Here is a 14,365-nt window from a genome sequence, read left to right on the forward strand (position 1 = left end):
GTTACAGTTGAACCCACCCAGGCAAGTGGTGTGAATCTTGCTAGGATACCAATAAGGTCAATCACCTATAATCATGGTTGTTTTCCTCAATAGATACTGTATGTGGAGTACCTTTCACTCCTTTGAATGGAGGCTTCTCCTGTGCTGCAGATGACTTGCGCGTGAATTGCACATTGTACTGCTCTGATGGATATGGACTGGCTGACGAACCAAATGAAAGTTACTATTGTGCTCATGATGGCTTGTGGATTCCATCGTTTTCTTCTGCAAGGCCTGATTGCTCCTGTAAGTGACATTGACTAGGTAGGACCATGGGTTAGCTTCCGCCCATCAAATTCCCTTTGAGATTGGTGACACGAATCCATAAAAATTGTCATTGTTATGAACCGCAGCAGTTTTAGTGGTGGATGCTGTTCTCATAAGCCTAATGCAAAGCTCAAATATCATCTGACAGGATTAGTTTAGTCATCAGCTCTGGGAACTGATATTTCTGAGAATGCAAGGGAATTAATAATCTCAGACAGCATTTCCACACAATTTATTGGACAGTGGCTAGGCAAAGCCAACAATCTCTAGATTTTGTACCCGGGGTTTAAAAAAAGAGCATGATGTAAAAAGATTCTGCATGAGGAGACTGGAGCTTGGATGGAATTTGGTGAGGAAGCAAGGAATGTAGGAAGGTGGGACAAAACTCAGTGTCACTGGGACAGGCAGCAACTCTGGAGAGAGGGAATGGGTGATGTTTTGGGTCGAGATCCTTCTTCGACCCGAAACGTCAGCCATTCCTTCTCTCCAGAGATGCTGCGCTGAGTTACTCCATCATCATGTGTCTACCTTCGGTTTAAACCAGCATCTGCAGTTCCTTCCTGCACATCAGTGTCACTAGGTTCTGTTTCCCTTCTATGCATAAACTTTCAGTCCCGATACAGGTACACATCTGCCTGCTCCCTTCAGAATTCTGACAACATCTTAACATCTTACATTTTCGTAATGCCTTTCACAATGACCCCAAAGTGTTTCTCAGCCATTGAAGAGCAGTCATTATTGTAAGGAAACACAGCAGTCAACTCTCCAGCATAATTGATTCAGGAATATTGGTCAGAACACTGAGGAGAATTTAAGCTCAGTTTATCTCAATGGTGGGTAGCATCTTCTGTGTCGACCCAAGGGAGCAAGAGGTGCCTGGGTTTATCATCTTAATGTAAGGATGGCACCCCTTACAATGCAGGGCTCCCTCACTTATGAGGGGGAAATGTAAGCCTATTTGTACTCATGTTTCTAAAGTGCATATAGCACCCTCAGCTTTCCACTGTACAGGCCAGGATGCAGCTCGCTATGCCATAGGGGTGTTCCAGAAATTGCTTCTGGTTCATCCTATTCCTGCTCTCAGTTATGAGTTAAAAGCCCAAAGATGCAAATATGGAAATGTAATTGATCACCTGGCATGAGATCTTGCTGGCCAAGATCTCATGCCTGAGATCTTTCAGCCAATTAAGGTAATTGACTTCCCCAACCACGGTGGGATAGATTACGTGACTGGCTGGTCCAATAGATTGTGAGTGCAAAAGTGAGCTTGAGATTGATACAATTAATTGTGAAAACCATAGGGATGTGAAGATTGTGCCAGTGACTGCAAATGTGACCTGATTTGAGGGTGGATGAGCGTGAAAATGACTGAGTCTGTTGCAATGGATCAGGAGTCTAAATGTGAACCTGTGGTATAACCAGCGGTATGGAGTATGAACATAACTCCATGTTTCCTTATACCATCAGTGATCTAGACCTGCTGTGAGGCTCTAGGCCAGTGGTTCCCAAACTTTTTTGAGCTCGGGGAACATAGGTATAACAAAATTATATTATTATCTCCTCCTCCTCTCTCCCAAACACTCCCAGGCTCTCCGCCACTCCCCTCGTGGCCTCTCCCCTCACAACCCCTCTGCCCTTCTCACGCTCTCGCCTCCACTACTGTCCCCCTCTCGGGCTCCTCCCCTTGCCCCCCCCCCCCCCCCCCCCCCCCCCCCTCACCCCGGGCTTCTGCCCTCTCACGCTCTCCTCTCCCCTGACTAGCCTCTCGCCCCTCATGGGCTCCTCCACTCCCCTCCTTAACCCCTCATGCTCTCCCCTCCTTTACATGGGCTCTCCTCCCCGGCCCCTGGGCATCTCTCCCTATCATTTTCCCATCTCTATTTCTCCGCCCCCCCTCTCTTCCCTCCTCTCTTCCCTCCCTCTCTTCTTCCCCTCTCTTCCCCAAAGTTTCGTATTGGAGGAGAGAGCATGAGGAGCTGGAACAAAGGACAGAGCTGTCAGTGGGCGAATGTACTGCCGTTGGAGAGCGTACAGAGGAGGTTTACGAGAATAACCCAGGAATGATTGGGTTAACTTATGATCAGTGTTTGAAGGCACTGAGCATGTACTCGCTGGAGTTTACAGGGATGAGGGGGGACCTCATTGAAACTTGCAGCACATGAAACGTTCCTAAAAGTTTAGTTGTGATGTAATATAGGAAACATGGCTGCCAAGCTCCTACAGAGAGGAAGGTAAAAACAAAGTAGCTGTCAGGAAGTTTGTCTCTGGTTGATAGTGCATTGTATGCTTTGCAGTAGCAGCCTGGTTGTGGAATCTGAATCTCTCTCCCTGTTAGTTCATTCTTATGAGTGATGGATAGATACTGGAGGAATTCCATTGGGAACAGTTTGAATCTGTCCAGAGGTTGTCCCAGCAATGGTGACACAGGAAAATTCAACATGGTTAGCATTTTTTTTAATATAATTCAATATGATGATGATCACATTCTATTCACAGCTAGGTTTCTCCCAAGTGAAGGAGCATTGCTCATCACATTTCAAACCAGTTTGACCATGGTGACTTGCCCTCCAGCTTTCTCATCTCCTGATGAGCTTATTCCCCTTTGGAGCAGACCTCTGCCATCCCACAACCCTGACTCAACCAAGTGACTTTTTCCAGCTTGGCCAATATTAGTTCAGTGATTCTGCACGTGGACTGTTTGACAGTGAAAGGAATCACCCATGCCCTTCACTATCATCATTCATCCTCCTGGGTACTTTGAACAGGTATCAATCTTTGCTCTGTCGCTCTTCCAGGGAGATGCTAAATGCATTTTGTTGTCTCTGTACTGTACACTGACAATGACAATTAAAATTAAATCTGAATCTGAATCTGAATCTGAATCACCCAGGTGGTGATCAGGAGCAGGACAGTGAGACCTGCAGTGTTACAGTAGCCCTGGGTTCCATTGTTGTCCCAAGAGACCAATTACTTACTGGATATATTTGCTGAGCTATTAGGGGAATTATTTAAAGACACTTTTTGTACTGATGTGCAGTCTTTAACTAAATGTTTGACATCTTTTTGAACCTCTGCAGCGAAACGCTTTGGGAACATTGGCCACAAGAAATTTGAGGTGCAATACAATGTCAACCGATGTGAAGACTTTGGGCTGCTGAACAACTTTGCAAAGGTTTTCAACAACACTTTAGCTGAAATGGTAAAGAAAAACAAGTGCTATTGCTATGACTTTGAATGCATTGTGTTGGAGATTGTTTTGTATTTCTACCACCGAAATGCTCAGTTGTTGAGTATGTTAAAAGTGGAGAGAGATGGATTTTTGCTCACTTAAGAAAGTCAAAGAACTTGGAATGGGCGCAAGAGCAGACTTTAGGGCACAGGATCAAGATGGTAGTAAAAGACTGAGTTGGTTTGAAGGAATGCGTGGTCCACTTCTGTCTCCAGGCGCAGCATTCTTATGTTTTCAAAATTATTTTCCATTGTTTGCAATTAAACAAAGTGGCACGTACAAGCTACAGAGGTAATTTGTTCGTCTAAACCTGGTAAGCAGGAACTAGGGCAGGTGAGATAGGTTTCAAGGAGTATCTTCAAGGAGGCAGGAGACTTGGAAAGGTTTCAGGAAGGAATACCAGATATGCGAATGAAAGAACAACCACAGATAGTGAAGTAAATAAATCCATGATACGTAGAAAACATGAATTGGAGAAGGTCAGATTTTTGGGAGAGGTACTTTTTAGTCAAGTTTAGAGGTATAGAGCAGAAACAGGCCCTTCGGCCCACGGAGTCCGCGCCGACCAGCAATCCCCATACACTATCACTATCCTACACACTAGGGACAATTTACAATTTTTACCAAAGCCAAGTTCACCTACAAACCTGTACGTCTTTGGAGTTACTGTGCTGGTGGAGATCATAACTACAGGGCAGTAGAAGGGGGAACAGGAGTCCATTGAGCTATTTGAGCACATGGAAGTGACCTTTGAAAATATGGCTTCGTAAGGCCTATACTGTGCCACAACTGGTTAGAAGCCAATTCACTACCCCTTTGTACATAACTAGACTTTAGTTCATGTAGACTGCATGTGACTGCCGAGAGAAACTAAAGCAGGTGTTGGGCGAAATTTTTACATTTCTGATTGCCAAAGTTCTGCAGTAATTTTCTTCTCCCTTTAAATGTTTGTAGGTTCCAATCCTGTGTGGCGACAATAATGACATTCAATGTGAAATAGAGAACTTACCCAAAGTGCAGTGCCTGGAGTACAATTACAATTATGAAAATGGTTTCGCCATCATAGGTATTGGGTTTGACTTTCATACCATTATGAATAAATAAATGAATGAATAAGTTTATCCTGCCTTATCCTGCAAGTTCTCCTGCCTTCTCCCCATTATGTCGAGTTAGCCTCGTCCACCTGAAATAATGACCAGGTCAGATAGCATCTCTGGAGGGACGAATGGGGTTAACATTTCAGAACATGATAGCATGTTATTAATCTGTAATGTTAACTCTCCCCACAGATGCTGCCTGACCTGTTGAGCGCTTGTGGTAATTTCAGCTTTTATTTCACATTTCTAGATCCACAGACGCTAGCTTTTCGACACTGTTTTGTTTATTACTCTCTTCAAATTTCTCCTTGAATGTTTGCGTGGGGGGGTGGGGGAGGGGTGTTAGAGGGAAAGAGATGCAGGACAGTTGAGATAATTTGGAAGCACTACAGCAGGCTTAGAAGAGATGCACAGGCAAGGCTGGTTGCACTTGGATGAGTAAATCTCCAAGGCAAGCTACGAGTTTCAGTTGTACAACATTAAAAGTTTGCTGGACTGATTTGATAGGGGAGTGTTGCTAATATGTATGGCTGCATATTGGAACAGATTGCTCAAGAAGATTACTGGGCAAGAGCAAATGGTTGTGTTAGAATGGTCCAACGCACTGATGAAAAATACTCAAGGATATGAATGGCATGTTGATGTTCCTTATGATTATATCAATACAGGTTCTTGTTCAGAAGTTATAAGAGCAGAATTCAGCCCAATTCAGCCTATTCCGCCATTCAATCTTGGCTGATCTATCTCAACTCCATTCTCCTGCCTTCTCCCCATAACCCCTGACACCCATACCAATCAAGACTATCTATCTATGCCTTAAATTGATGGCCTCCACAGCCTTCGGTGGCAAAGAATTCCACAGATTCACCACAGATTCATCAAAAAACAGGCAGTTCTGCTATAATGTGTTTCTGTAGGCTAATTGGATATAACATGACTGATGAATTAAGGAACAATTTGTATTTTGTGGGGCCAAATTGGTTATAATTAAAATTCCAATTGCAAAACCAATTAAATTTTGGTTTGGAAATAAAAAATTTCACAAGCAGAAAAAACTGTCTTGGTAAAAAATATTCCAGGTGTTAAAATACTTTTTCCATGTAACCTCCCTGCAGTAATCAGATACCAATGTCTTTTTGGAATACAGGCTGCTAGTTTCCCCATGGGCGGCCATTGAGATTGGCAAGCAATCGCTTCTATTAACACGTGCAACAATACTCTATCAACTTAATAAAATAAACCAATTGCTATTAAAAATACCTTTAATTTTGAAAATCCTGTGGGAAAAATAATTTTGTGAGTTTGAAACTATCTACTCCCTATCCACCCCAACCCTCACCCCAATCCCCACCCCTTTCTCCATTGACAAAAATAAATGTTATAACACAATTTTCTTGAGGTTTTCAAGGAACACATCTATTGCAATAAATCCAAACTACATGTAGAACATAATATAGGTAATAATTAGTTGAGGATGTTTTCAGCTACAATAGGATTCTGCTTGCATACTGCATATATTCTTTGACTTACTTTTCCTGTGTTGTTACAACATTTGAAAAAATAACATATCATTGCATCCACTGGTGAATATTGACACGAACAAGATGCTTTTCTCACCAGGGCCAGGATTATGGGGAGACAATTACGAGCCATTGAATGAAATGGATTACACTTACGATGAACCAGAAAATTCCCATCGATTACAAAAGCGAGCAACCAAGCAGGAATATTTAACTGCACCTCCCAGGATGTCACCTCTGAAGACAAAGAGACAATCTAACAGGAAAATTAGCTTCAATGCTCAAGAAATCGACCAGAAGATCAATCTGGTATTTAACATCAGTGGTAAGTGCAGAGATTTTATGATCTGCAACACTTGTACATTGTCTGTTCAAATATCCAGAATAGCTCTAGAAAATCTAGATTGTAGATCCTCGGAAGAATGTGAGTCAAATCAAGAATAACCTCCTTCATAGTGGTCCCATGGAATGTTTAATAAACCTCTTTTTGGCATCTCATGCACATAACAAGTGTCTCTGATAGTACACTGATTGTACACGTTTGATTTTTGTGCTCAAGTCCCTTAAATGAACCATCAGCCTCGTGACTCTGCAGTGAGTGCTTTACTCACCAAGCCTAGCTACACAACCATGTCAAATGTCACCGGTCAAGTCAAGAGTGTCCAACAGTCACGTGCAACCAGACTTGAACAATGAAATCCTTACTGTAGAAACAAAGAACTGCAGGTGCTGGTTAATCCTTACTTGCTGCAACTTCACAGGCACAGTAACAGAACAGCATATCAAATAAATATACAACAAATGATCACATACTTGGTAAACCGGACCATGATAGTGCAAACCAACGTACGTGGTGCAACACTAGTCCATAGTGGTCGATAGTAGTCCATAGTACTTCATAGTAGTTCAGTGCTGAGAGAAGGTTGTGCAGGGTGGTTCAAGAGTCTGATGGGTGAAGGGGAAGAAGCTGTTCTTTTCTTTCTCTTGTGTTTGCATCAGCAGTTATCGTGGTAGTAACATGGGAACAGGATCAGGCCTTTTAGTCCCTCTGACGTTCAGTGAGACCAACAAGTAATACACTATTCAAGGGGAATCTGGGTATTTATGGGAAGGTGGAGATTGTTGTAATAGGACCAGACAGGAATCGTAACTGGATTTTTTTTTTGTGCCCAATTTCCAGCCAGCGTGGCACTGCCAGCAGATCAAAATGACACGGTGGAATCTGTTAATCAAAGGCGACTTCTTAGCACCTTGGAACGAGTGACCAGCCGATTGAAAAGAGCATTGGACCGAGAACCTCTTTATCAGGTTTCCTTTGGGTCTGAACTGGCTCGATCAAACAGCAGGTCACTGGAGAGCGACAAAGCATCCTTATTCTGCAGACCGGGCTCTGTGTTAAAGGATCGCATGTGTGGTAAGAATTTTTAGAGTTTTAATTTGCAATATATTCAAAATATTTTAACTTAAAAGATGTAAATGCTCATTAAACCTTTTCTGCACTGTCTGGACACAGCACAATTATGTGCAACTTCAAACCTTTCTCCTTATGACCTTTTGTTCTCTTTCCTTTCTCCCTTCATTACCTTTCCTCATTTTGATGACTCCCAACCTCCCAGTGTTGATTTTCTCCCTGCTCTGTATGTCTCTGTCTCCCATGTACACCATTGTAGCCTTGGTGCTAAGCCCTGCATATAGGCTGAGATCAAGACCTTGGCAACACAGGAAACTGCAGATGCTGGAGTCATGAGCAAAAAGCAAATTTCCTGAGCAATTCAGTGGATCAGGCAGCATCTGTGGAGGGAATGGTCCAACGCAATTTGGTGTCATGACCTTTCTTCATACTGATCCGGATCAGGACCTTGCTCACCAAAGAATTACGAAGGTGCTATGTTATAAATATGGATAGCATATCCTATGAATTCAGGGACAGCGGCTGTGCTGACAAAATTATAAATCCATATGTTATTCTGATTCTGAATTCACTTTATTTACATGCTCATAGGATATGTACAATATTGGTAAGGTAGTGTTGGTTCCCATGCCCTAATTGTCCTGATGGTTTTTATCTTCTCCACTGCTAGAAGAATGTCATAAATAGGGATGGTACATTCTCGTCACTAAAGTTCAAAGAAGCCCAGAGCTTCCACCACACTGAGAGTAATATTTTCCATTTACCTTCCTCAGCTGAATCCCTCTGTGAGAATCAACTCGATCTTCCATTGGTCTGGCTCCAGTATCTGGTTACTCTTTCTTGCTTCCTCTGTAATAAGTTGGACATTCATCGCTCCAATATTGACAACTGTATTTTCAGCTAAAATTAGGAATTCCCTACCAAAACATTTCTGCCACTCCTCCTTCTTTTAAAGCCCTCTTTAAAGCCTACTTCTTTGCTAAGTTTTTAAATATCGTAATATCTCCCCAAGTAGATTGGTATCAGGTTTTATTTGATCATGCTCCTGTGAAAAACATTGGTGTTTTAATGTAGATGAGGTTCCATATAAATGCAGCTCTTAAATGTAGATGCATATAAAGATAATCCCGAAAAATCAAATAGTTTAAAATCGTGAGCTTCTTCTCAAACCTTTATATCAAGAATTTGTCCCTTTATAATGTGTCGCAGCTTTATCAACAGAATCCTACAGGGTTCAGATAACAATAAGTAACTATTCTTAATTACTGAGATGCTTCAGCTTCTGTGATTTTTTTTTTCTCCTTTAAATATGTCATAAAATGTTGACAGTTTGAGGATTAAACTATTTTGGAGATCTAGAAATCTAGGCCAGATTCGTGATCAACTCTAAATGTTAACTCTCTTTTCTTTCCTCAGATGCCATCTGACTTGTTGATTATGTCCAGCATTTTCTGTTGCCATCACAGATTTCTAGCATCGCCAATTTTAGTTTTGCTGATATAAATTAGAGAAGGTTGTCACAGGTGGATAAGGTGGTCAAAAATGATTTTAGCACTTTGGCCTTCATCAGTCAGAGTATTAAGTAGAGAAGTTGGGAGGTCATGGTGCAGTTGTATAAGATGTTGGTGAGACCGCATTTAGAATATCGTGTTCAGTTCTGGGCGCCATGTTATAGGAAATATATTGTCAAGCTTGAAAGGGTTCCGAAAATATTTACCAGGATGTTGCCAGAACTAGAGGGTGTGAGCTATGGGGAGAGGTTGAGTAGGCTGGGTCTCAATTCCATGGAGCGTAGGAGGATGAGGGGAGATCTTATAGAGGTATAAAAAATCATGAGAGGAATAGATCGGGTAGATGTAGAGTCTTTTACCCAGAGTAGGGGAATCGAGGATCAGAGGCTATAGGTTCAAGGTGAAGAGGAAAAGATTTAATAGGAAGCCGAAGGTAGATAAAAAATGCTGGAGAAATTCAGCGGGTGAGTCAACATCTATGGAGCGAAGGAATAGGTGACGTTTCGGGTCGAGACCGTTCTTCAGAGGAGGGGTAACTTTTTCACACCGTGGGTGTATGGAACAAGCTTCCAGAGGAGGTAGTTGAGGCTGGGACTATCCCATCATTTAAGAAATAGTTGGACAAGTATATGGATAGGACAGGTTTGGAGGATTATGGACCAAGTGCAGGCAAGTGGGACTAGGGTAGCTGGGACATTGTTGGCTGGTGTGGGCGAGTTGGGCCGATGGGCCTGTTTCCACACTGTATCACTCTATGACTAAGACTCTGAGCCAAACATAAAATCTTCCCTCTATCCCTTATCAGCACATGAAGAACCAATGCAGATTTTGGAAAGAATTATTTAAATTTGCATCAGCTGTCTAGACTAAGAAGACTTCATGGGAAAATGGTCTAGATGTATGTTCTACAGAGAGCTGACAGAGGCTCCAGGCACACTTACTGTTTTGTGGTGTCAGTACCTATAAACTGCTTCTGCCATCTAACAATAGCACCCTCAGAATATTAGAGAAGGAAATCATGACATTTAGTCATACTCCTGGACCAACGTAATTGGGAGAAGTTTATTCACTCACATCTTCGGCAGGCAGAATGATGAGATCTAATAATGATCTGGATTTACCTGAGTGAAGCCCACTGCCCACAATTGTTGCTGGCAGTCCCAGGGTGACCAGTGCCAGTCATTTAGGTCAGACATGCTGACTGAACCTGTCCTGCACCTGGGATATGGCACCATGAACAGTTGCAGGGGGTTAAGTCACATAAGCAGTCATATCCCTTCTTTTTTACCTTTCTTCCCTGTAGCCTCATTATTACCCCATTATTACTAGTTATTTGAATGGGCTCTGTGTGGCACAGGGTAAATGCTGTGTCACCTCAGCAGGACCTGACATCATGACATCCAAAAAATCACTGCAGAGTTCAGGCAGTGAGATTGGGACCCAGCAATTATGTGCTGAGTTCCAAATTTGCCTATTTACCAGGAAACATTCATTTGGAAAAAGAGGATTCAAGATCAAATCCAGTGTAATTTATCTGAAAGAATTGTGAGTTTGTAGGCACACAAACACGTACTGTTTTAGTAAGGACGGGTATCATTTCAACAAAAACCTCCACCACTGAATCTGGTGCAAAACTGGTATAAGATAAAACTCAAAATTCCCTCCTTTTGATGTTGAAGCTGAGCTTGGCTTGGAAGAGGATATAAAACCCAGAAATGCACTGATATGCTCTACTTCAGGGATGGCTAGGTTAAAATTGTTTTTGGTACTACAGTTCAAATAAATTGACTTGGTGCCTTTTGAATGACGTCTTACGGTCTCTCTCTGCTCTGTGCAAAATCTTATAGTGAATTGCCCGGTGGGGACCTTTTACTCTCTGGAGCACATGGCTTGTGAGAGCTGCTGGATCGGATCTTATCAGAATCTGGAGGGACAACTGGAATGTAAGATGTGCCCCACTGGAACATCGACTGAGTACATGCACAGCAGGAGCACGGATGAATGCAAGGGTGAGGCAAACTGTTTACAGACACCGGCCTGGGTGAACTTTAATAACACAGAACATATAAAAGAACAGCACGGGAATAGGATCTTCAACCCACAATGCCCATGTCCAACAATAGACAATAGGAGCAGTAGTAGGCCATTTGGCCCTTCGAGCCTACACCACCATTCAATATGATCATGGCTGATCATCCACAATCAGTACCCCGTTCCTGCCTTCCCTCCGTATCCCCTGACTCCGCTATCTTTAAGAGCTCTATCTAACTCTTTCTTGAAAGCATCCAGAGAATTGGACTCCACTGCCTTCTGAGGCAGAGAATTCCACAGATTCACATCCCTCTGTGTGGAAAAGTTTTTCCTCTTATAACCATATAACCATATAACAATTTGCAGCACGGAAACAGGCCATCTCGACCCTTCTAGTCCGTGCCGAACATGTGTTCTCCCCTAGTCCCATATACCTGCGCTCAGACCATAACCCTCCATTCCTTTCCCATCCATATAACTATCCAATTTATTTTTAAATGATAAAAATGAACCTGCCTCCACCACCTTCACTGGAAGCTCATTCCACACAGCCACCACTCTTTGAGTAAAGAAGTTCCCCCTTATGTTACCCCTAAACTTCTGTCCCTTAATTCTCAAGTCATGTCCCCTTGTTTGAATCTTCCCTACTCTCAGTGGGAAAAGCTTATCCACGTCAACTCTGTCTATCCCTCTCATCATTTTAAAGACCTCTATCAAGTCCCCCCTTAACCTTCTGTGCTCCAAAGAATAAAGCCCTAACTTGTTCAACCTTTCTCTGTAACTTAGTTGCTGAAACCCAGGCAACATCTAGTAAATCTCCTCTGTACTCTCTCTATTTTGTTGATCTCCTTACTATAATTAGGCGACCAAAATTGTACACCATACTCTAGAATTGGCCTCACCAATGCCTTGTACAATTTTAACATTACATCCCAACTTCTATACTCAATGCTCTGATTTATAAAGGCCAGCACACCAAAAGCTTTCTTTACCACCCTATCTACATGGGATTCCACTTTCAGGGAACTGTGCACAGTTATTCCCAGATCCCTCTGTTCATCTGCATTCTTCATTTCCCTACCATTTACCATGTATGTCCTATTTTGATTTGTCCTGCCAAGATGTAGCACCTCACACTTATCAACATTAAACTCCATCTGCCATCTTTCAGCCAACTCTTCCAACTGGCATAAATCTCTCTGTAGACTTTGAAAATCTACTTCATTATCCACGACCCCACCCATCTTAGTATCATCTGCATACTTACTAATCCAATTTACCACACCAATGCACACCACTGACGTCAAACTAACAGGTCTATAACTGCTAGGTTTACTCTTAGAACCCTTTTTAAACAATGGAACAACATGCGCAGTACGCCAATCCTCGGGGACTATTCCCGTTTCTAATGACATTTGAAATATTTCTGTCATAGCCCCTGCTATTTCTACACTAACTTCCCTCAATGTCCTAGGGAATATCCTGTCAGGGCCTGGAGACTTATCCACTTTTATATTTTTCAAAAGTGTCAGTACTTCTTTTCTTTGAAACTCATAGTATCCATAGCTACTCTACTTGTTTCCCTTACCTCATATAATTCAATATCCTTCTCCTTGGTGAATACCGAAGAAAAGAAATTGTTCACTATCTCCCCCATCTCTTTTGGCTCTGTAGATAGCTGTCCACTCTGACTCTCTAATGGACCAATTTTATCCCTTGTTATCCTTTTGCTATTAATATAGCTGTAGAAACCCTTTGGATTTACTTTCACCTTACTTGCCAAAGCAACCTCATATCTTCTTTTAGCTTTTCTAATTTCTTTCTTAAGATTCTTTTTACATTCTTTATACTCCTCAAGCACCTCATTTACTCCATGCTGCCTATAATTATTGTAGATCTCTCTTTTTCCGAAAGGAGAAGTGTCCAATTTCCTTTGAAAACCATGGCTCTTTCCAATTTTTACTATTTCCTTTCAACTGAACAGGGACATAAAGATTCTGTACTCTTAAAATGTCATCTTTAAATGTCCTCCATTTCTCTTCCACATCTTTTCCATAAAACAAACCTCCCAATTTACTCCTTTTAAATCCTTTCGCATCTCCTCAAAGTCAGCCTTTCTCCAATCAAAAATCTCAACCCTAGGTCCAGTTCTGACCCTCTCCATAATTATATTGAAACTAATGGTATTGTGATCACTGGTCCCGAACTGTTCCCCAACACATACCTCTGCCACCTGACCTGTCTCATTTCCTAACAGGAAGTCCAGCACCACCCCTTCTCTAGTAGGTGCTTCTATGTATTGCTGCAAAAAACTATCCTGCACACATTTTACAAACTCCAACCCATCCAGCCCATTTACAGAATGTGTTTCCCAGTCTATGTGTGGAAAATTGAAATCTCAGCAATCACTACCTTGTGCTTACTACTAATATCTGCAATCTCCTTACATATTTGCTCTTCCAATTCTCGTTCCCCATTTGGCGGTCTATAATACACCCCTATAAGTGTTGCTACCCCTTTACCATTTCTCAGTTCCACCCAAATAGTCTCCCTCTTCTCTGTTCTAAATGGCTTACCCCTTATTCTTAAACTGTGGCCCCTGGTTCTGGATTCCCCCAACATCAGGAACATGTTTCCTGCCTCCAGCATGTCCAAACACTTAATAATCTTATATGTTTCAATAAGATCCCCTCCCATTCTTCTAAATTCCAGAGTATACAAGCCCAGCCACTCCATTCTATCTGCATATGACAGTCCCGCCATCATGGGAATTAACCTCATGAACCTACGCTGCACTCCCTGAATCGTAAGAATGTCCTTCTTCATATTTGGAGACCCAGATTTGGAGAACAAGGACCCCCCAGATCTCGTTGTACATGATGGCAAGATAAACTAATCTCATCTACCTCCACCACCAGTCCTGACAACGTATTCCAGGACCCATCGCCCTATATGTAAAGAAATTTGCCCCATATGTTTCCCTGAAACTTTGCCCTTCTTAACTTAAAGCTATGCCCTCTGGTCTCTGACCCAAGAAGAAAGATTCTAACCGTCTACCTTATTTATGCCCATCATAATTTTATATACTTCTAAGTGGAACAAGAGAGCTTTTCCACCATTGCTGGAAGGCGGATGAAATTTGAGTACACTGGTAATTCATGCACCTCACTGATTGTCTTTACGTTGGAAGTGTCACAACCCTTAATATAGGCACAAATGTAGAGGAAACCACATTCCTGAGTTTTGGATCTTACCATCCA

At 42.2% G+C, this 14,365-nt stretch overlaps 1 protein-coding gene across 1 annotated transcript in view; it reads left to right on the top strand.

The window, feature by feature from the left end:
* Positions 1-14,365, top strand: part of svep1 (sushi, von Willebrand factor type A, EGF and pentraxin domain containing 1) — a 161,374-nt gene that overhangs the window by 75,554 nt on the left and 71,455 nt on the right. The window contains exons 12-17 of the mRNA XM_055630810.1: positions 94-285; positions 3,384-3,505; positions 4,490-4,601; positions 6,253-6,477; positions 7,333-7,566; positions 10,922-11,083. Coding sequence (XP_055486785.1) covers positions 94-285; positions 3,384-3,505; positions 4,490-4,601; positions 6,253-6,477; positions 7,333-7,566; positions 10,922-11,083 — 1,047 coding nt within the window. The remainder of the gene's footprint in view (positions 1-93; positions 286-3,383; positions 3,506-4,489; positions 4,602-6,252; positions 6,478-7,332; positions 7,567-10,921; positions 11,084-14,365) is intronic.

Source organism: Leucoraja erinacea, chromosome 3, assembly GCF_028641065.1.
Source record: "Leucoraja erinacea ecotype New England chromosome 3, Leri_hhj_1, whole genome shotgun sequence".
In the NCBI taxonomy this organism is placed as follows: Eukaryota; Metazoa; Chordata; class Chondrichthyes; order Rajiformes; family Rajidae; genus Leucoraja; species Leucoraja erinaceus.